This window comes from Neophocaena asiaeorientalis, unplaced genomic scaffold, assembly GCF_003031525.2.
Source record: "Neophocaena asiaeorientalis asiaeorientalis breed wild unplaced genomic scaffold, Neophocaena_asiaeorientalis_V1.1 scaffold547, whole genome shotgun sequence".
Lineage (NCBI taxonomy): Eukaryota > Metazoa > Chordata > Mammalia > Artiodactyla > Phocoenidae > Neophocaena > Neophocaena asiaeorientalis.
Window position 1 is genome coordinate 1,054,047 of NW_020185330.1, and position 23,388 is coordinate 1,077,434.

The window sequence follows — 23,388 nt, forward strand, 5'->3', positions numbered from 1 at the left end:
AAACTTAAAATATTTTATTGGAGTAATCTAGAAAATTTGAGAACTGTTACATCTTTAATATTTATATATAAATGTAATTTCTGTGGGTAATTCTATAGAGGGACTTACAGGATCAGAAAATACAAACTGAAACATTGTAGCACCTTTTAATATAAATAGAAATGCACTTATGCAGAGGTAAAAAAAAAAAATCTTAGAATAAGTTGGCTCTTTCCCATCAGTTCTGCATAGCCTTCTCTACGTCAAGGTTTATGATCTTTAGGATCATATTTTTATACTGATCACATGTACTTTAATTTCTTGGCCAGGAAGAATCTGTAGCAATAGTCAGATTTAGGGTCTTAACGTGCTCTAATTGGTTCTTAGTTCAATTAATTTGGCCTTTTAAATATGACAAATGTTTATTAAAAGTTGCTTTAATAAGCAACAATTAAAATTGTTACCTTTTTAAACTTGAAATAACTTTTGTTTTTAAAAATACAGTAGTAAAGATTGAGGTATAAACTTTTCACAAAATATACTTAGTCTTTTTGCACTGAAAATGTTCATATGTCCAGAACTTCTAATGGCCAATTGCTTTTTCACTTTCTTCACTTTTGTTCGCAGTAAATGTTCTTCAGGGTCCTGATTCCGATTGTAAACTCCCAAGTCCTTTATAATACCATATTTACTTTCTTCCTGTGGAGGGAGGGGACAGCATGTGAGTATTTTATGTCCAGTTTGCCACAGCAAGTCTTTTAAAGAGGAAATATCCTAATAGACCTTTTTTTGTGTGTATAGTTAAGTTAGGTAGACTTAAGGTAGTAGAATGGTCACCCCTGTGTGTTGGCCATTAGCTTTTCTAGGTCATAGTGGCTCTCACCAGTGGCAGCAGCAGGCCAAGTGTGGTCAGTTACCAGATCTCTCTTTCTCTACCTGGCTGATCCAAAGGAGCCACCTGAGCATGTCCGTTTACCTGTTGGGCAGTAGGGGTAGACTGCAGTTATCCCGTAGAGATGAGATCGCTGCTCTGGGAGATACTCATCGGTAAACTGGCCACTGTCTCTGTTTACTGATATAACACCATCCCTGGTAACAGAAAGGAAGAGTGAATTCATAGGATTTAAGGTTGGATAGAAAAAGCCAGTTTATCAGGAAGAGAAATCTCTGCCAGACTTCTAGAATACATTTTTAAAAGTCAATTTAAATCACATAACTAAGTAAGACACCTCAGGGTACCACTTAAAGGTAGTCTTTTATTCTCTGAAGATCAGATTCAGAGTAATGTGCTTCCTTCTTGGATAGTTTATTACCAAATAGCTCTGCCCTTTTTAAGCTGCATGTGAGCAATACCATTAAATTTCTGGGTGACGTAAAAGTATGCTTTTAAAAGCAGTAACACTTGAATGATGTTAATCTCTCTGCTAATGAAGAGAGAATGACATGAAAACTTCAGCAGGAGGGCTTAATAACTAAAGTTGCTTACTAACATTTGGTACAAGCGGTGTGTCCTCCAAAACAGTTTGCCTTTTCAGGCTTGTCCAGAGTGTGTCAGGCTCACCTTCTCCAGTCGGTGTGGTAGAAGTGATCTGCATAGCTCACAATGCTGAAGGGGTAGTTGAGGTTGTTTTGAATAACACGCCGTCCAGTTCCATCAGGTAGTGTACACTCTAGTTTTTTAGTTCCTTTTAAAACATCAAAGAGGGAAAAGAGATCCTCTCATGTGATGGGGAAAAAAAAAAAAAATCCTTTACCAAAAATAGTGGCAGGTAAATTCATTCTCAAAGGAAACAGAGGTAGAACTAGAATATTCTATCCCCATTGCAATAATACAAATTAAAAACTGTAAAATTTTCCTATTCTATTACCAGTCTTCAGTTTGTTTAAGAGTGTTATAGTTTTTAGTGGAATTTAAACTCTTAATCCTTTTTTGGAAGAAAGGATTGCATTTACAGAAATCTGGCTAAGTTTCTCCCAAAGTAGGACATTAGAGATGAAATTATATCAGTGTTAAAAAAAAGTTTGTATTAGCTCTTAAATTGTTACAAACATAACATTTGGACAAATATTAACACTTGCCCTTTGTAAGCAATGTATAATAATAGCCAAGGCTGCCTTTTAACTAAAATCCTTAATTTTTTTTTTAAAGACTGTATTATTTTCTAGTTAGGAATTAAAAGTTCCATTTTTCAATGTAAATTTTTTAATAGCTAAACGAGGCAAGAATCTCCAAGTTTCACATTTCTCATGGAACCCTGATTTAAATTTCAAATACTTATTAAAAATATAAATGCAGTATAATGAAACAGCATCTTTTCAGTTGTGCTAATAATGAAATCACACAACAGAAAGAGAACCTGGGAATAGGCAACCCAGATTTATTACTGAAGGCAGTCATCCTGCCACATCGCTTTGTCCTCAGCACAATAGCATACTGACTGTTAAAGTAACATATTTATAAATGTTGTAATACTGGCAAAAAAGGAAAATAACTCCTGTTCATTTAAGCCTGTCGATTCCAACAATGGGTAATATTTATTTTTAACCTAAAAAGTGTGCCAAGTGCTCACGTGGAGGAAGGGCAAGCAGTACAAAAGTAGGTTGGACGTAGTACTAGCCCTCAAGCTTACCACCTGATTCAAACACATACATCCAGGACCTCAGGAAGTTCATCACAGGAGTCATCTAAAAGGGGTAGATCATTTGCTGTACTCTTATAAATGTAAGCCAGAAGTCCTAAACGGTGGGGTTTGGTTTTACTGTAAAATCTGTTAGAGTGCTCACGCTTACTGAACATGGTAGTGTTCTGTATTTGCATTCCATGAGTAGCAGTACCTGCATCTGCCCAGCAGAGCAATTTGGAGAAGGGGTCAAAGGTTAAACCATTGGGTAATCCAATGTCTTTATTCACTAGAATTCTTCTATTTTCTCCATCTAAAGATGACGATTCAATTTTAGGAGCTTCTCGATTCCAATCTGTCCAGTACAGGTTGCTGTGGATAAATTAAATGGAGAAAGATAATCTTCCTCAATGTATAGAACCCAAATTTCAGAACCATCTTTGAGGCTTTTCACTAAGCATTTGAGTCAAAAACACTTGGCTGAAAATGAAAGCTGAAGGTTATCTTTACTGAATTGAAGGTTTCTCTGGAATTTCATTTGGTAGAAGCCCCATTAAATATGACAAGAGTTTCTCAAGGTATAGAAATCCTCCCCGATTCTAACAAGTCCTACTGAAACACGGACCAAGTTATATGTCCCAGTTGATGACCTTAGCAATTATCATAGACAGGAAACATTGTTCTTTTGACTGTTGCCACTGTGAAAATGAGGCCAGAGAAATAACATGCCTGGTCTGAGTTTTGCTTACTCAACCAGCTAATGCAGGTAACCTCACTGCAGGTTTAACACTGGGATTTCCTAATGTGTTGCTGGAGGAGACCGACTTCATTCCGGTTGAAGTGCTGTCTCAGGCTTGGCCTGATTGTCTGATCCAAAGTGCCCCCCAGTCTCACTCACATACTCTGAATTCTCTGTGTATCACATCACAGGCTTAATAATTTCCTGTTATTCATTAGTTTACTGTCTTATTTCCTCCTAGTAGAACATAAACTCCATGAAAGGACAGACCTTATCTTTGCCTAAACAGTACCTGACACCTAGTAGATCCTCAGTGAATACTATTAACTTAATATATTTTGAACTTTTATGCCCATGTTCTGACCCTCCCCTGCAACTGTACTTAGAGCCCAAGGGCTTCAAATGAGGATCTACAGGTAACAGGAGAATTAGGGAAGCCCGGCTGACCCTCGGATTGGATCCACAGCGATGGCGCGGGGGTTCACCAGGTCCGTGTGGAAGAGGGCCCTGCGCTCAGAGCCATCCAGCCTGGCCCTCTCTATCTTATCCAGGCCGCTGTCTGTCCAGTACATCGTTCTACGAAAGTGGTCGATGGCAAGTCCTTCGGGGCTTATCAGACCTGGAATAAAACAAAGGCAGGACTGGAGCAACTGCAGCTATGAAAGGTGAACCTGAAGCAGAGAGCTCTGCTTACTATGTTTGAATAGTTGGGGGAAAAAATTCTTGAGAGTTTCTAAGTCAAAACACACAGAGTCAATAGAGGAACAGATCCTGCGTTAGTTTTTCTGCCACCTCTAGTACCCTCTAGCCTAACAAGACCTCCCAGCCTGATGGCACCAGGCATCCCCAGGGCTGGGGCCAGGCAGCATCAACTGTAGCCACACCTTGAATTCTTACTGCAAGCCCTTTCTATTCAGAGTCCTATCAGGAAGGTAGAGGGGAGACTTTGGCATAAAAGAGGCAAATAACTTGGACTTGGTAGAATGAAATGGAATGGGAATTGTCTTCTGGGTGAAGCTGCTGACCTGAGTTAATGATGGTCTCGGGCTCTGCTCCCGATTCCAGACGGGCGCGGCTAATTGTCCGTCCAGCAACGTCTGTCCAGTACACCATCCTCTCCCGGCAGTCGTAATCAATTCCCACGACTATGGAGCCCTTTGTGACCAAGACACCGAATTGGAAGAATTAGGATTCCTTGCATTTCCCCCGACTTCATGCTCGGCTGCCTCACTCATGCATGGCTGCAGCGAACAACCCTGCATCACATGGTTTTATGGCAGCCAAGCACAGTGGTTAGATGTGTTGGTGATGGAGGCCAACTTCCCAGGGCAGAGCCAGGCTTGGCCACTTGCTAGCTGTGTGACTTTGGTACTGAACTTCTGTATGCCTTTGTCTCCTCATTTGCCAGATGAAGATAACAATACCTACTTCACGTGGCTGCTATAAACGTTAATACCATAAGTGCTTATAAAGTATCCTAATCAGTAATTAATATACTGTAAGCTCTCAATAAGCACTATTACTATTGGTGGTAAAAACAGAAGTGATTTCATGAAAAGATTAGCCCCTTCAGTGATTACAGGACAAATGCTAGTCTCAGCGAAGTAAGTCTTTTAATATTTCACTGGACAAAAACTGACTCTTTCAAACGTTATCAGCACTTTTTCAAAAAGCGTTTCTAAAATTTGCCAATATATAACAAAATCTACCCTCCCCTCCCCTGTGAGATCTTTCTGCTATCTGAGGTGCAGTCACCCTTACCCCCATCTCTGCCTTTTACTCCAAGGCAATCATTTAGTTGTACTCTTGTGTAAAAGAAAGTATACAACTTGATGGGTTAAGGAACTGGGGAATGGTGGTCACCTGACCTCTGGCTAGGGAGCTCTCCCCTCCTTCCTTATTACTAAATAAATGATGCAGTCTTTTTTTAAATGCCGAGTCTGTGATATTCCTTTCCAAAACTCTGCACAGAAGTTGCTTCATTCAATTTCCAACCCAGAGTCCTGCTCTGAGAAGCCTGGCAGACGTGCAGAGCCAACATGCAGGGGCCACCCAGCTATCCCTGAGGTCATGCAAGCTCCCTGCTTGCCTAACAGCCTCCTGGGGCTGTCCTGAACTTAAGCCTCTGGGAGAGGAGTCAGTACAAGAGACTACAAGGCAGGATTAGGCTCCTGTGGAAGAGTGGGCAGTTTATATGGGAGGATCTGAAGGTCAAGTACAATTTTAAAATTTAAAGTCATCTGTTGAGGGCACGGGTGCATGGGCCTCCATTAACCCAGGGAATCATGGGATCCATTAACTCATGTAAATGATTTCAAGGTTTCTTGGAGGAAGAAGTCCCAGTTTAAGTAAGTTTCCACAAGATGTGCTTAGAACCCATATTCCATTTCTCTTTCAGTTCCACCACCATTACCATCAACAACCCTGCCCTCATCAGAGGCAAGTTCAGAAATGCAGTGAAGCCACCCACCTGACTTGGCTAGAATAGACGGTTAGCTTGAGGTGATGACAATTTTCTCTTTTAGAGAAACTTTACAAAACAGCAGCGAGTATTTAGACGGTTAGCTTGAGGTGATGACAATTTTCTCTTTTAGAGAAACTTTACAAAACAGCAGCGAGTATTTGGAAACTCATACACAACTCACAGCTTGAAAACAAAAAACCCCACATTGTTCTCTGAACACCGGCTACTTCTAAACTTTGGACCAGATAAGAGGTTATTCATTAACAGAAGTAAATGTAAACATGGACGCTGTATTATTCTTTCTCATAGATGAGCAAGTACCTGGAGCGTGAAGTTTAGAAATGGAATTAGGCGATTTTCCATTGTAAGTGTCAGTGCCCTTCTGGTGAACTCCCTTCTCTTTGCAACATTTTAGAGAAGAAATCCCTTCTCCAAAATGGAGTGCCTTGACCATAGGGAGGCTGCTGGCTCAGGAAGCAGCCAGCATCCCCTGGGGAAAGCCCTGTCCGTTCCTTTCCACAATCACCCACGCTCCCCAAAGTTTCATCTATGACAGAGTCAGAAAAGATAAGAGGCTGGTCGACAGAACCAAATAGGAGGGCAGAGGGCTGCAACGATGAGGCCATCATTAGTCGGCTTCCAGGATCTCTGCAGAGATGTCTGTGGCTTAAAGAGAATGCTGGGGACTTGGGTTTACCTTCTGTCACTTTCCCTTGGATCCCCACATGCCGCCTCAATACGCTGACAACTCTGGAATTCCCTTTTTACCACATGTCCGAGACCCCATGAGCCAACTGGAGAAAGCGGCCTTGGTCAGTCAGACGTGACTCCCAGCCACAGAGAGCCCCCTCCTCTTCTGTGTGTCAGGCTCCCGAAGACTGCAGCCCAGAAACCCTCCAGGATCCCCCTCCACCTCAGGCCTTGCCCAGATCTGGAAACCCGATGCAGACCCGCCCCCCCCCGGGGGAGAAATCCACTTTACATGCAGCGACAGCAGGGTCTTGGCTGTGTCCTTCTGAAGCCTGGTACCATTGAGGGGCAAGTGGCCGATCTGCTGGCCCTGGGCATAGAGCAAGAAGGTGCCCACAGGTGGAGGGGTCACGTCGGGCCGGGGCGTGGGCCGGGCTGTGGGCGGAGCAAGCGTGGGTATACCTGCCGTGGGGAAGAGGAGGGTATGAGTAGCAGAGAGGGAAGGAAACGGGGTGGGTGGGGGGAGGGGAAGAAAAGTTACTTTCCCACATACCAGAGCCTCCAGAAACATCAAAAGTTTTCACCCTGACAGATGTGCTCCAGATGTTCCTTAAAAGAAATTCTAATTTCTAGGGGTTTTCCCCAAAGATCAATTATGTAAATCACTGCCAATTACTGGGGAGGAAGACAACAAAACATTCCCCTCAGAACAAAGGAGAAAGTTTTCTCTTTTTTTTTTTTTTTAAGGGAAAAACTCCGGCGCCAGTGTTGTGTCAGCTTCTCTCTGGGCCCCAGGGTGACACGTGTCCCCTTTCACCCTGGGCTCAGAGTAGGGGAAGGGAGGAGGAACTGCATATCGAATTTAGTTCCAGATGTTCTAATTACAGAAACTGTTAATGACAAAACCAAATGTTAAATCTGAATCGGGATCTGGGGCAGACCAGGTTTTAAATCAACACGGCTTATCAGCGACTTCTTCTGTTGGACCTGTTCACCCCTCATTCCCCAACCTTCACCTGCAGCTGGCAGCTTTCCTTCAGGGACACCTCAGATGCTGCCCCTGGGTGCTTACATGCAGGGGTGATGCCTGGCTGGGAGCGGGTGCCCGGCACCTCTCTGCCGTCCTGGTCCACACACCAGCAGAAGTCACTCTTCCCGTGGCACTGCAGGGGCATGAAGTAGCCCAGGTCATCGCACTGGGGCACGTACTGGTCGTCCCTTGGTGTGCCACCGTAGTGCTCCAGCAGGCTTTCCCTCCAGCGCTCACAGACGGTCCGGGGCCTCTGGGTGGGCTCTGAGCAGGTGGGGACAAAAAGCCTTTGATTGTGAACCAAGGACGGAATGTAGCACGTGGCTTAAGATCCCCACTCCTGGCCTCCTGGCCTTCTTCCTCCTCGTGTCCATTAACGACACCTCAGCCAAGCCCCTGGATGCTGGCCCCGAGTAGCAAAGTGCTCTAAGAAGTTCTCCACAGGAATCAGGAAAAGGGGTCGTCCTGATGCTCCTGTCTCCCTAGACTAGAAGGACTGTCATCAAGGCCCAGCCACATCAGGAAAGAACAAGAGGAGGTAACATCTGGGGTGCAAGGCTCGCTCAGCCTGGGAAGGGGCGTCTGACAGTCCTTGGGGACTCAGGGCCTACGTGATGCTTAAAGCCAATATTTATTCTTTCTCGTTTCAAACTCCAGGACCTGCGTCTGAGAGGGCTGTCTTGACATTGGCCAGCGGCGTGTCTTAGTATTACTGAATGCCCTACTTACATGGCCTTGAGTGTCTGTCCATTGGAAAACTATACTGAGTAAAAATAAAACCTACTGTAATTAGTATGTGTGAGCATAGGAGAGTTGGTGGCAAACAACTTGATACTGACTGTGAGACACTGCAGCTCTGTGAAGTCCTTTGGCTGCCCTGCTCTGGGCTTATCTCAAAGCTGAACCTTCTTCTGGAGGCTCCAGCTTCCCACCACGTTGCTCTGTCCCCTCCTTTCTCCAGCTTCCTTCCCCATCCTTCCCCCTGCCCACCCATGCCCGTATCCCCCTTCCTCACCGCCATGCCTAAACTCCTGTTAGCTGCCCTTGCAGAGCAGTTTCTCTGCCTGCAATTTTTTCCCAGACTGCTTCCACAGGGCTGCCAAGGCTCTGTCACAAACATGGCGGTTCTCTGAGAGGACTGCTTCAGGCAGTTTAACTTGTACAGCCTCCTAAGATAGGATTACCTAAAGGAACTTAAGTAGAAGGTACTTCTTCATTAATTCCTGCAATTCATGCCTATGGTCTAGAATCATACAGCCAAGTACCTACTTATACCACCATGTGGATGTGTAACAGAGATCTCGGAGGAGAACAAAATCTGGGCTTTCCGCCATCAAAGCTGCTCTCCCCTAGACTTTTCCATGTCAGTAGACAGCACCTCCATTCTTTCCATTGCTCAGGCCCAGTCATCCCCGACTCCCTTCTCTCACTCTCCACGTCTGATATGTCAAAAAACGTCAGCTGTATATCTTCACATCTCACCACACCCACTCCTGTCATCTTATGCCAGGATTACTATGATAGCCTTCTTACTGGTTTCCCTGCTTCCATCATCTTTCCTGCCCACCCTCTCCACCACCCCACAGTAAACTCAACTGGCAGCCAGAAAGAGTCCCTTTAAAAAAACTCATTTCATGTCACTCCTTTGGTCAAAACCTCCAATGGCTTCAAAGAACAGTTGGAAACATTACATTTGGGCTCCAGCAGCTACACTTCCCCTAGGAAAGGATGGTGAATAAAATCTTCAGAGCTCAAACCCAATGAGCACAACTCCAGGACTCACGACGTTTGTGGGAAACGGATGCCCATCAGGCTGTCTCTATAGCTTAAGACCCACAAGAAGCAAAGCTCTTTTTAAAACATCTTGGAGAAGGAGAGACTGACTTCCTCACCCAGATGTGTCTCAAAGGAACCAGAGAAGGAAATGCCACTTCCTCAGACACTCATCATCCATCACAAGGTGGGATTCCCTGGAGAAGTTCCCAGCACTGCCCCAGATCCACATAACAAACTCAGTGGATCGATTCTCAGGGGACCACCCAACGAGGCCCATCTCTTTGTTTGGAATGCGACATATAGCACAGTCAGCTTCTGGGAAAGGGGCACCTCACGTCACCTACACATGGGCATCCCAATCATTCCTTATTATTTCAAGCTACTTCTTGATCCAACCATGGATTTATTTCTATTTCTGGTTGGCAGGGTTTTAAATATTTTTAAATTTTGGGCACAGAATGTTCTCTCTCCCTTCAAAGCTGACCCCATTATGCAGATGAGACTGGTCAGAAATGGCAGCCGAAGACAAACCAGCACCGAGAGAGAAGCTTGGCTGTGGGAAAGAGTCTGCACAAAGGAACATGTTCTTCTTTTAGTAATTAACTTTTCATTCTCTTGGCTCCCTTCTGGATCACTGTTCTTAACACATGCCTGTCTTAATAAATTTCATAGAATTCTGAACCATTCCCTTAAGGTGCCTCCCAACCATCTGATTTCTTCAAACCCCAGCTGGAGTTAGAACCAAGACCTTTAAAAGACTAGGCATGAGTGAAACAGAATTTCTCTGTATTCCTTTTTTGGGACCTGCAAAATATTTTCCTAAAAATAGGGACAGAGAGGAACTAGGAGTGTCAATGTGGAAGCAAGGGTATATATACATCTAGATCAAGCATTAACACTTTCTACTTATATGAATCTTAGAACCACTAATGTCCTGGCCATCACAATTCATATTATTGAAAGGATCAAAACTTGTAGTAATTCTCTAGTTCTTACTCTCATACGTTAAAAGCCAAGACTAGTACTTATGGAACCCTTTTCAATAGTAAAAATGGATCTTTGGGGGCTTCCCTGGTGGCGCAGTGGTTGAGAGTCCGCCTGCCGATGCAGGGGACACGGGTTCGTGCCCCGGACTGGGAAGATCCCACATGCCGCGGAGCGGCTGGGCCCGTGAGCCATGGCCGCTGAGCCTGCGCGTCTGAAGCCTGTGCTCTGCAACGGGAGAGGCCGCAACGGTGAGAGGCCGGCGTACCACAAAAAAAAAGGACCTTTGAATAGCAAGCTCATGAGTATGTATAGGAATTATTTTGGCTAAAATGATATCAAACCAATTCTATGTTCTTCATAATAAAGTTCTTCTGTATTAAAAGAAAGAGTTCTTCCCGTCTTTGAACAACTCAATGAGGCGTAGAAACCTGCCTTGGCAACCTGCAATTGGCATGAACTGTGAGCGCTTGGGAACCACACCTCACACAGGTGGGGGGTGCTCAGACGGTAACAGACAGGTTCATGCACTGCATCTCAGATCACGCAGGCTAACAAAACGGATTCCTGCATCTCTTCTAAAGGTGACAGGAGCAAGAGCGATTCCCCATCGACATGCGAGCCTGGCTAGAGAGGGCTGGGGTTACTTGCTTAGAGCAAACTAGCCGCATCCACCTACACGTGTCATACTTATTTTTCCCACTGATACTAAAACAGCCTTCAGACTGTTTCCTGCACTCCAGAAGTCAGAGTTAAGTGATACAAAGTTACACGGGAAGGCAGTTTGTTTCCCTTTTGGACAAGAGGCTGGTCTGGTGAGGTCATCAAGCTCTAAGATCTCCCTAAGCTGCAGTAACAGATTTGGGCAGTGACCTCAGCCTGACCTCCACACTCAGTTTCAACTTCTAGTCTTGTACTTGTCTACGAGGCTGGAGTCCAACATGCATGTCACGCATGGGTCTGTGTGTCCCTGTAAGATGAACGTGCAGGTAGGTGTGTGCCCACCATTCAAGTGTTCCTAGGAGGAAGGAGGCTGTGCAAGGATGATGATCAGCCCTGAGTCTGCGTGGTCTGGGCAGGGCTATAATCTATCCCACAGTAAGCAGCGTTCTGCTGCCCTGCCCCAGGCCTGTGCTGGGACCAGGTATCTTTCCGGACTGGCTTACCTCGTGGTCCGCAGCGAGGCGGGACGGAGCCGGGTGGGGTCCGGGTTCCAGGGACTTCCTGACCATCGGGGTCCACGCACCAGCAGAAGCCAGTGCTGCCGTGACACTGCAGTGGCAGGAAGTGGCCCTGCTCATCGCACTGCGGGATGTGGAGCTGGGCAACAGGATGAGTGCGCTGGGCCTGGGCATCGCGCTGCTGGCGCTCACAGGGTCTCAGTCCAGAGGTGGGGTCTTCCGGGACCAGAGCAGAGGAGATACAAAGGAGGAGTAAAAGGCATTGCAACCCATCCACTTTTACCAGCCAGCCTCAAAGTCTCCCGAGGGTTTCTTTTTTTCTATAACTGGAAGACAGGATAACATGGGAAAAATAGCAAGGCGCCGGAATTTTGGAGTCCTGGGTTCTTATTTTAGCTCTGCCACTATCGACCTAATTTCTCCCTAATTCCCGCAGTTTACCCTGTAAGTCCTGGCTGATGATACAGTGAAACAGGCCTCTCCCCTCAGCCCTCAGGGTCCTATTGCTATTTGGGTAAAATGAAGAGCAACCCATGACTTCTGTCCAAACCTCCCAAGAGACTCCAGAGAAAACAATTAAAATTGTGTTCATCCCCTGAGGTCCAGAGCTGAAGTCTGAGAAACTCCAGGTCAAGGGCAGTTGCTAGACTGCACCGTTTTGGCCAAGTTCTACTAGAACAGTCACCATGGGGGCTAACTTCCCGCTCACTACTGCATGTGCCTCCTGGCCGGTCAACTCGATCTCAAGGCTTCATCTAAATTGTGCACTTATCAAAGCAAAGCAGATCACCAAGAGAGTTAACCAGAACTGCTACTAGGTAGGACCATGGATGGGTCATACGTCGGGCCTCCCAGAATGCTAATAACCAGTGAACTATCAGTAAACTAGGCAGCCAGAAATAATGCAGGAAAACATCCAGAGCCTGGAAGATCCACCAACTCAGGCCTCAGACCCGGATAAGTCAAGAGTGGGCTGAGGTGCTGTAGAAAAACAGCATTGAAGGATCTGGGAGTTTTCTGTGCCTGATCTGGCCCCCCAGACCTTACCAGGTGTGCACTGAAATCCATCCCCATGATATCCGGGTTGGCAACGGCAGGAGAAGGAGCCAGGAGTGTTGAAGCAGGTGGCCGAGGGGTGACATCTCTTGTAAAAAAGGAGGAAGGGAGGGAGGGAGGGAGGGAAGGAAGGAAGGAGCACGACTTCACTGCACACAATCTGTGCCACCACATGGCTTTAGTGCACGCGGATCAACCACGAGGGCTCCACTTCAGAAGACCTTGGGCGTGAGCAGAAACACGTCGGCACCTTAAAGACAAGCTTAACTGTCCAAAGTCGAGGGACACGTTCAGTGTAGAAATCAAACATATACTTCCCAGAGAAATATATCCTGGCACTTTTCATCTACAGTGAATTCCAGGAAGTTTTTACCTTTGAACTAGGTCCATAAACCATCCATTCCCTTCCATTGTATTCCATATAATAAATATACGTAACAACAGTTTTTTTGTTTTTCCTTTCCTTATTGGCACCATCTCCCTTTAGCACTGATTTACAGATGCAAAGAGCCCATTGAGGCTGCAAATACTTCTTCAACTAAGTAAGAAGCCCATTCAGTCTTACATAGTCAGAGAGTACTACTACCTAGAAGGCCCAATTAATCAGAAATTTTCTTTACTTTCCACCTTTAGAAGAAATAGAAAAGTATAGGAAAAATATTATCAGAGATTTTGAAACAACACACAGAAAAGAAAATCTAAATTTGTCTGGCTTATCAGTACAAACAATTCAGGTCCCAACATTCTCCATATGGTACCGTGAGGATTAATTCTCACATTTCTCAAAACTGCAACATCCTGAAACTTCAAACAAAGGCTGACTTACATTCCTTTTATTTACTGAAATCAGCACAGGCTGACAATAGCAAGACACCACCCCCGCTCCACCCTGCTGCCAAAAAATAAATAAATAAAAGTCTGAAAATATAACTGTTGAAACCAATGGCCAGTGGTAGAGATAAGCCATCTTCAGAGACAGGAAGTCTTCCTGAGTAAAAGAAGGATAAAGGGTGCAGATCTGATCAACGCTCAACTGAAAATAAAACAGAGTAGTCACATCTATGTTTTTAAAATGTGTGAACAGGGAAAAATGTGGGACGGGGTGATCGGTGTAAAACCTAGAGAAGAGGAGTCCCAGAAGCAGAGAACTGCATCAGTTCTGTACAGCTCGTGCAAAGACACATCGTACCCTGGAAGCCAGAGACTTACAGCCCTGAATGTGACGTCAGTCAGATGTGGCTCCTCGCCCAGCCTCCGGGACCCACGTGAAATCTCTCCTAGGGCGATCCGTGCCACCCTTGCTGTGACCATGCTTTCACTGAGCCACCTTCTCATGACTAAGGGCCTTTCCCAGGTACCAGTAAGTGGATGTGCTGGATACACAACACAGGCGTTCTGTTCAGGGGAGAGGAATCTCTGACATCGTAATTAGCAATGTAATTACTTATACTGCTTATTCTCAGGCTCAGGGAGTTTACTGCAGGTAAATTGGTTTACTCTGAAGTCCAAAACCCCTGAATGCCCGACACGACCAAGTTTAATGCCACCCAGAGAGGCTCTGCCTAGATGAGCAGTGGGCCTGTCTAGTCACCTTCCTTTCACTGACAAAGGCTGGAAAGTGGTTATAAATTCATTTGCAAGGTTAGAGTCAAACAAGGTTTGCTGGTTAGCTCCTCAGTTAACCGAAAATAAACCAAATAAAAATAATTACAACAACAAAAAGCTTATCTCCAATCCAATCATCATGGATTCTATAGTGTCCTATTTAATTATCGTTGAGGTTGGCCCTCTGTCTCTTCAGAAGGACAACTCAAATGCCCAGTTGGATGAAGCTGGTGCCCATCCAGATCCTTGGGACTGGAAGATGCTATAAAACCAAAGCTGTAAAAAGTAACGTGGAGCCAAATGCAGGAATTTAAAGCTATTCATACTGCATATGCTAGAAGTACTTCTCTTGGTAACAGGAACCCCAGGCAATGGCAGGAAGCAGGAATTCCTGAGATACGGGGCCTATTTCCAGAAACCACGGATCAGTTGCTTGTGATTATTTTTGAACTAAGAGAAAGAGGACTCCCCCAGAGGTACCGAGTTATGTTCTTAAAGACTATGGCCTAGGGATTCTGACCAGACCCGAAAGAGCAGCCATCCTCCCACAGATACCAAAGTCATGGGGAGACAATAACGGATGAACCACCAACAGGGAGAAGGTCTCTGAAGAGACTGAAAGCATCACAAGTGAATAACAGCTGTCCCCCAAAGCTGGAGAAGTTGAAGACTCCCTGAAGCACAGTGCCCAACACCTCTTTGGAGAGCCTTGCACCGTTGACAGGAAACTGGAGCCTCGCCAGCTACTCCGGGGCCTGGGTACGGAGCAGGTTACACCCCTCCTTAGGAGCGCCAATCCTGAGGAATGTGTGGGGGAAACCCGAGCTTTTGTGTAAAGGAGAAGTCTTCCCAGTTTCACAGGCGGTCAGGTGTCGAGAGAAAGCGCAGAGAGACTTTTGACCCCTTGGCAAGGGAGGAGCTTCCTGTTACGCCACTGGGGATGGGGGCGTTGCTTAACCTTCACTGTTGGGGTCTTCAAGGACTGGTAGAACACTGAGGTCAATGCAGCGAGGTTCAAGGCAGAGTAGAGCCCCTTACCAGTCAGATAACGCAAGATGGCTTATTCTCAGTGTAATTCTCCATTCTGTCCTCCACCAAGCTGCTAAGAAAACCTGTTTGGAAACTGTATTAAAAATTCTCTATTTTGAGTTCATGCTTTGGTGCTTCAACATTCTTCTCCCTGCCTTACTCCTGAGCCCACACCCAAAAGCAGCTGAAATCCCTTCAAAACAAACCCAACCCCTGGACTCGAGCTGCCCCCTCTCTACCTCCCCTGCTTTGCTTTTGAACCACCCAGTGAAATTTCCTGGCGCCAACTCAAATCGACCCGCCTCCAGACCCCAACAAAGGCTTCGGCCCATGAGTTCTTGTTTCCCACCTACTCAGTCAAGAACCCTGCTGCTGGCTGTGCCCTTTGGATCCTGTGTGGCATGCAGTGACCCGCTCTCTGGGACCTGTGAGTATAATCAGCTTCTTCTCTGCTTCTGCTGTGGCCACGCCAACTTTACTATACCTTATCCAGCATCTACATGCTTCCAATAGAAACCACGAGAGAGGACATCTCCTCACAGCCCTTCTCTGGGTAATGGGCCATCTGTAACCCAGTACCTCAACTCACACGTGAGGAAAGGTCCCAGCTCAAAACACTCTGCTTTTCCACCCGGCAGGATCATCAAGACCTACAGGGACAAACATGCCTGAGAAATATCCAGCTCACACCAATGCAGGGCTGAGATCAATCTCCATTGAGGGGAGCTGGAAAGATTTCATTCTAGTTGCACAAAAGTAATTCCTCTTAGTGACTCAGACTAGGTCGAGAACCCAAAGCCAAGTGCAGCCTCCCCGGGGAACCTGGTTTTTAACAAACTGGCTGGAGAAAAACCCACACACCCTTTTAATGCTAGTTTGATGGAGTGAAAACAAATGTGTGTTTCAAGTGTACACACCTTCCACAAAATAGAGGCTTCATCTCTATTTTTCTCTTTTTTCTCTATCGCTATGGTCACTGGGACACATGCACCCTGTGACATGCCTTTAAAAATGCACACACACGGCTTCCCTGGTGGCGCAGTGGTTGAGAGTCCGCCTGCCGATGCAGGGGACACGGGTTTGTGCCCCGGTCCGGGAGGATCCCACGTGCCGCGGAGCGGCTGGGCCTGTGAGCCATGGCCGCTGAGCCTGCGCGTCCGGAGCCTGTGCTCCGCAACGGGAGAGACCACAACGGTGGGAGGCCCGCGTACCGCAAAAAAAAAAAAAAAAAAATGCACACACACACACGTTTATATACTTATCCTGCAAGCCTCCTTCATGATTAGCCCAGCCTGATTTATGCACAGCACAGGTATTTAGGAAAATGACTATTCATTCTCTACCACCCCACAGTCTGGAAGCTTGGATGGCAACCACAGGGTAACTATGGCAGGCAGCCTCTCAGATGGTCCCCAAAGATCCCTTCCTCCCGATATTCAGTGTCTTATGTAATCCCCTTCCTTTGAGTAACTTGCTTCCAACCAAGACACTAAAGCAGTGTTGAGGGGATGTCATTTTTGTGATCACTGCCAACCTGCCGGCAGACCCCCTGCTGAAGGCTTTGATGAAGGAAGCTACTTTTTAGGAGAGGTCCGCGTGGCAAGAAGCTGAAGGTCACCTCCAGGCAACAGCCGGCAGGGACCCGAGGCTCTCAGTCCGATAGTCCTTGGGGAACTGAATCCTGCCAATAACCACGTGAGGCTCTTTCCCCACCTGGGCCTTCAGATGAGGCCCCAGGTCTGGCAGAGACCCCCTGACTAGACCCTATAGAGCATAATAATGTGTATTGTTTTAAGCTGCTATGTTTTGGGGGGGGGGTTGGCTATGCAGCAGTAGATCACTAACACACTGGGGAAGCAATGGATGGGCTTGGCCAATTTTAAGTTTGTGGGTTCCAGAGAGAATCTCAAAAATAGAGAACCAGAGATAAAACAGGGACAACTGAACATGGCAGAAATCAGCAAGAAGACAGCAATAACAAAGAATGACAACCCTATAAAACTCCCAGCATGGAAAAGTAGCTAATTTCAGGATCCTAATATGACCCCAAAATGTAACCCGAGTCCTACAGGACAGGCAGAAGTTAAAAGAAGGGAGAGAGAATGATTCTAGAAGGGGTTAGGACAAGAAGCAGCTCACCTACATTAACATTCTGATTTTAACAGTCATCACATCTAAGTTGCAATAATCTCAACTTCTTTGTTTTAAACCAAAGACCTAAGGAATGAAATACTTTCAAAACACCATCTCGGCTGGCCTGAGCAGCCAGACGTTTAAACATGAAATTCTACTGACAAGATTTTTTCCTTTGTGCATTCTCGTTTCTGAGAGCCAGTACTGTGTTAAATCGAAATGAAGGATGAGTCCCACGAGGTGGAAAGAGCAGTATTGCCACTGCGGGACTTAGCAAAAACATGAGAAGTTTATGTGCGTCACCTGACACCCCTCCCTCCAGACCTAGAGGGTACCTCTGTCTGTACAAAGTATCTATTACACATGGAGCTCTCTGGCCGGTCAACTGGGACAAGCATCTGTGACTTACAAATCTACCTCATCCTAACTTGAAATGCACCTGAACTCTGTCTAAACCTGGGGGTGGGACTTCCCTGGTGGCTCAGTGGTTAAGAATCCGCCTGCCAATGCAAGGGACACGGGTTTGATCCCTGGTCCGGGAAGATCCCACATGCCATGAAGCAGCTAAGCCCGTGTGCCACAACTACTGAGCCTGTGCTCTAGAGCCCGTGAGCCACAGATGCTGAGCTTGTGTGCCACAGCTACTGAAGCCTGCGCGCCTAGAGCCCGTGCTCCGCAACGAGAAGCCACCACAATGAGAAGCCCGCACACCGTAACGAAGAGTAGCCCCCGCTCGCCACAACTAGAGAAAGCCCGTGTGCAGCAATGAAGACCCAATGCAACCAAAAATAAATAAAATTGATTCTTTAAAATTTAATAAGAAATAAATAAACCTGAGGGTGTTTTTAGGGAGAAAAAAAAAACCTCAGGGTTGAACTGAGCCACAGCTTTGGGTCATTTCAATATAAACTATGTTTTCAAAAGTCAACCATACAGCTAAGCTTCTGTATAGCAGAAGTGGAAACATTAAAGAGCCAGGTTCAGACAATTCCGAAAAACCCCACATCTGGAAAGGAGTAGAGGGGCTGTGCTGCTCTGACATGTCTATTCTGTCAATAACGTATGGCTTCAGGCTGCTGGTCCACTCAGCCTGTCCTGCTGAAACCAAAGGGAAAAGGAAGGAGGAGGAGAATCAAACATCTAGTGAGGAGGTCAGGGCCAAGCTATTCGATCAGTTAAGAAGCTCCCAGGAGTGACAAGGCTGTTCTTAGCAAATCAGCTCAGTGCGCCCAGGTATATGGGGACAGAGGCAAGAAGCAATTTGATGAGAGAGGGAAAGCCTACATTTTAGGCTTATATTCCTAAAATCAACCCTTTTCCCACCATCCTCTCATTCCCAGTGTCTCATTTAACCATTATTTGTGTGCATTACTGACTGATGTTTTGAAGATCTTTAGTGATTATGTAGATTTACTGAATGATCTCTATATTAAGGTACTACTAATCCCAGTTTCATGAACATTTATAATCAGTGTTATGCCTAGTTTTTCAGTAGCAACCTCACATATTTCTAAGTTAAATTTGAACAGTTAGTCCTGCTTTCTGGTTTAGTGATTTTATAAAGTTCAGTATGAAGTCCTAAAGATAGTTAGATTTCTGGGAGAAAAGCTTTGAGTACTTAGGTATGCATTAATATCCTTTTATATCTATGGATTTATTTCTTCTCTCTCTCTCTCCTTCTCCCCTTCCAGAGAGAGAGAAGAAAGGGAATAAATTCCACAGAAAGAACTGTATGTATGTTTAGAGATTGCTTAAATTACCACTTCACGCAGGGGAACAGCAACTAAAAATTAAGCAGGACTGGAAGTGCTGAAGTAAGCCATTAGCCAGAGAGATTGAAGGATTGAGACTTCCTCCCAGGAGGATATATGCCTTTCCCCACATCCCTCCTGGCTTCACTAGCTCCAGGGAACAGAAGGCTACAAGCTGGCAGGGTCTCCCCACTGCTCCAGGCACGGCTCTTCCAAGGACCACCATACATGCTCAACAATCTGGTCCCAGGGCAATCACCCTCGGCCTCTCTTTCTGACTCAAAGGACACCTTTTCTTTCTCTTTCAGCAGTTCCACAGCAGTGTGAGTCAAAGGAAGGGAGAGGCTTCTGAGAGGCCCTGGGGATGTGCATCCAAAACAACGTTCAGGGTCGCTGAGGCCGCCCACAGTTACTCACCGGTGCACTGGTGCCCGTCGCCGGCATAACCAGGCAGGCAGGCGCAGCTGAACGAGCTGCCTCCGTGGTGAATGCACTGGGCCTGGCTGGCGGGAGCACAGTTGTGACGGCCATCCTCACAGGGGTTGGGAGGTGGGGTGATCACTGAAAAGAGAAGAAGGCAAGGATGTCCAAGAGCCCAGGCCTGCGAATGGGTGAACCCTGCACACCAACAGCATCGGGACATCTGGGGGCTTATAAGGAATGCAGGTTCTCAGGCCCCAGAGCAGAGCCAGTGAATCAGAATAGAAATTTTAACAAAATCCCTAGATGGTTTGTATGCACATTAAAATTTGAGAAGTGCTGATCATGGTTTGTGGCTATAACACTAGGCATGAAGATCAGTCATCAAAAACTGTCCTTGATTAAAGTTTATAACTCCCCAGAGCACTGCTGCTTTGCATGCCTGCATACGTACGTACGTACGTACGTACGTACACACACACACACACACACACACACACACACACACACACAGAGTCTCTGTGATTGCTACTTTTTCATCTCACTGGATTAAAAAGTGGGTTGTCTCTAATATCATCTAGCTCTAACAGTGGGATGAATTTGGAATTCTAGTTCTTTTGGATCCACTCTTTGGTCAAGTATTTTTCTGGAATTCTAGAAAGGCTATATTTATTACAGACGGAGCTCTTTGACCAGTCAAGTGAGACAGGCCTCTATGAATTACAAATCCATTTCATTCTAATTTGAGAAACATTTGACCTCTATCTAGACCTGTTGGTATTAGAGAAGTTCATAGTCTTGTTACATGATTGGGCCAAACATCAAGATACACAGCAGTCTCGACAGAGGTGAACATCCTTCCATAACTTACACCAAAAATATCTATTTAGAGAAAAACAACAACAAAAACACCCAAACAAAAACAAAACCCCAACAAACAGGGTGGAACTGAGCCATAGCTTTGGGTTATTTCCATGTAAATTGTCTGTTTTCTAAAAAACCATCCAACAGAACTTCTGTATAACAGAAGTGGAAACAGTAATGAGTCCAAGAGCAAGGTTCAGCATGATTTTGGCCAAAAAGAGGCACAGTTTTGGCACTCACAGACGCAGGTGTGCCGGTCGTCTGCAAACTCATAACCACTCCGGCACTCACACCTGTAGCTTCCCAGCAAGTTGACACACACAGAGTTGGGGCCACAGCGATGGAAGCCAGTTGCACATTCATTTACATCTAAGAAGGAAATAAGAACAGAAAAAGCTGCTTAAACCAGAGTCCCCACAAGTGGAAGGTCTGCAAACTCAATGTGCGCTCACCCCTAAGATCAACAGTCGGTAGACTCAACAGGGGTTGAAATGTAGGCTAAGCAACAGATGTGGATGCATGTTGCAGATCGTCATGAAAATAAATATTTATTTCAAGTCATTCAAGTATGAGCCCCAGGGAGATATGTTTTGAACAAATATTCTGAGAATTCTTTAAACATTTAAACAATTCTGAACATCTAGAAGAGAAACACACAAAGTAACGATTTTTCTTTTAAAATGTAAAGAAATTTCCACTACTGTTTTTGAGATACAGTAAGTGAAAGAAATAGGTGAATGTCTGAAATCTGAAGGTAACCAGAAAATGTACTCTTGAATGAATGTAAAAAATACTCGATTCCGTCTTAAAATGACAACATTTGAGAATGTAAAACATCCAGGCATTACAATAGCCATTTTCAGAGTCCCAGCCCAAAATACCCACCTCCAAACTACCCTCTTAAACCTAACCAGAATATGCTTAGTTTTTAAATAGCTGTATTTAGATGAATAGCTGCTAAACTCATTGATCCATGGAGATGACAAAGCAGACACTTGTCTTCTACGGACATAATGTTGAAGGACTCCGTGAGGGAACACAGAGCATTCGGCTCTTACCCACGCAACTCCGTCCATCTCCCTGGTACCCAGATGCACACTCGCAGGTGTAGTCTACACCTGTCGCCGGATGGCACTGAGCCGTGGTGGCGCATGTGTGACTCCCATCATAGCAAGGATTCACTGGGGTGGGATCTGAGTCCCCTGCATGGGTAGAGAGAAAATAAAAAAACAAAAGCACAATCTGGCTGTCATAAAGAGAACGGCACAGAAGAAAGAAGATCGGCAAGTCCTTGGAACTGGCTGTGGACCTGTCTGTCTGGGGCCCGCCTGGCGACCTTACTAAATTATTAATATCCGAAGCGAGGGTGGATCACCTGCGTCGCAGTTTTCGGTTCCAGAATGGCTTCCCCTCGCCTACTCTGCAGACAACTAACCTTTTCTTGTTTACAGCAGGTTTGTGTCAAGGAACTAAAATATCCAACACATGGCGTCCTTTTATTTAAAAGTGCTTTCATTCTATCTTCTCAGGATAATTCTGTGAGGCAGGCTGTCATTCCTTTTATTGGTACTTTTCACCGATAAGGAAAATAAGCGAGAGACATTGGAAAAATTGCCCAAGCTCACAACGCCAGGAAGTGGTACATCGAGGACTTATACCCAAAATTTCTGCCTCCTAATTGCGCAGTCTCTAACTAAGTGCACTATTCCATGGGTCAAAATTCAATTAATGAGAAAATCTTGCTTTTTAAAAAAAATTTATAAGACCAAATAAATAGGAATGGCTTTCACAGTAGTTACTCTTTAGGATTAACCTTGCCATGACTCCATCCATCCACTGGGTAGTGATGACTGTTAACATCTGAAATCTTCCCTAAAGACCTTTACTTCTAGGTCGAGTGTAACAGTAATGTGTATTAAGCACTTATGTGCCTAGCACTGTTCTAAACCCATACATATACCATTCCATTAAATACTCATGTCTATAACGTGAGGAAGGTATCGTCATCATCTTCATTTTACCGCGGCACAGAGAGGTCAAGTAACCTGCCCAAGGTCACACAGCCAGAAGAGGTGGATGCATCAAAAAGCTGGGCAGTCTGGCTGCAGAGCCCACCCATGCTTTCCATCATTTTGCTACAACTACCACCAAAGGAACTTCATAAAGTCATCTAATCGAAGCCAAGAGCACAGAGATGGTGGCGCTGGAGACAGCCCCAGTTGCCCAGACTGGATGAATCCGTTAACTTTGGGCACTTCCATTTACTTCTCCGATTCCTCAGGTGTAAAATGAGAATAAAAATAATGCTTATATCTGCTAGAACTGCTGAAGAAAATAAAGAAAACCCAACTCAATGTATGTGAAAGGAAACTCCGCCACAGGCCAGCCCACACAGCCCCCAGTGACTGCGTTCCTTCTTCCTCACCAGTCAGGCAGAGTTCATTCTCGCTTGAAGTTTTAGCTTCGTCTCAGTCCTGAGAATTAATTCTGACCTTAGATTCAAAAGATTGCATGAGCCTCACCCAAACCTCCCAGGCTCTACCTCAAGCCATCCCTGCTCCTAATGGGGCTCCATCTAAGTCATGATAACTAGACTTCTGTCCCCGGGTTTCTGTCTCGACAGCCAGCTTGGCGCACAAGTCTACCTTGCCCTCCACAGCTGTCTCACTGCCCTAGAAACCAGCAGCTTGGCATCCCTAGACTTTGGCAGTACCACCTCCTCCTGGACTCCCTTTGCTTTCACTCTAGCTCACACATATCTGCCCACCCCCTGACCTCATGCGGGTGGGCCTCAACCACATAATTCCCAGTCTAGATCCAAGTGCTTGCTGCTGTCGCCTACCTCACAGATGGACTTCCCTCTAGTCCTTAGGATGCCTGGCCACTTCCCCAGCGCTAGCCCACCGCCCACGTTACGACTCTTCCAGTTTCCTCTATGGGTCTGCTGTGAATGGGGATGCCTTGGCCGAGTCCCTGATGGGACGCCTTCACTTTCTGGTAAACTCCCATCATCGCTTTATAAGAAACACCATGTGTGGTCCCGCGGCGGAATATTCTCCTATCATT

The 23,388-nt window shown here is 45.7% G+C and overlaps 1 protein-coding gene across 1 annotated transcript in view; it reads right to left on the bottom strand.

Annotated features, from left to right (window-relative positions):
* Positions 1 to 132: 132 nt before the first annotated feature.
* Positions 133 to 23,388, bottom strand: part of NID2 (nidogen 2) — an 82,721-nt gene continuing 59,465 nt past the window's right edge. The window contains 14 exon segments of the mRNA XM_024734731.1: positions 133 to 678; positions 956 to 1,068; positions 1,541 to 1,664; positions 2,815 to 2,972; positions 3,787 to 3,958; positions 4,365 to 4,494; positions 6,786 to 6,955; positions 7,566 to 7,787; positions 11,450 to 11,680; positions 12,512 to 12,608; positions 17,304 to 17,328; positions 19,452 to 19,599; positions 20,563 to 20,691; positions 21,381 to 21,524. Of these exon segments, the coding sequence (XP_024590499.1) occupies positions 668 to 678; positions 956 to 1,068; positions 1,541 to 1,664; positions 2,815 to 2,972; positions 3,787 to 3,958; positions 4,365 to 4,494; positions 6,786 to 6,955; positions 7,566 to 7,787; positions 11,450 to 11,680; positions 12,512 to 12,608; positions 17,304 to 17,328; positions 19,452 to 19,599; positions 20,563 to 20,691; positions 21,381 to 21,524 (1,874 nt within the window). The 3' untranslated portion in view covers positions 133 to 667.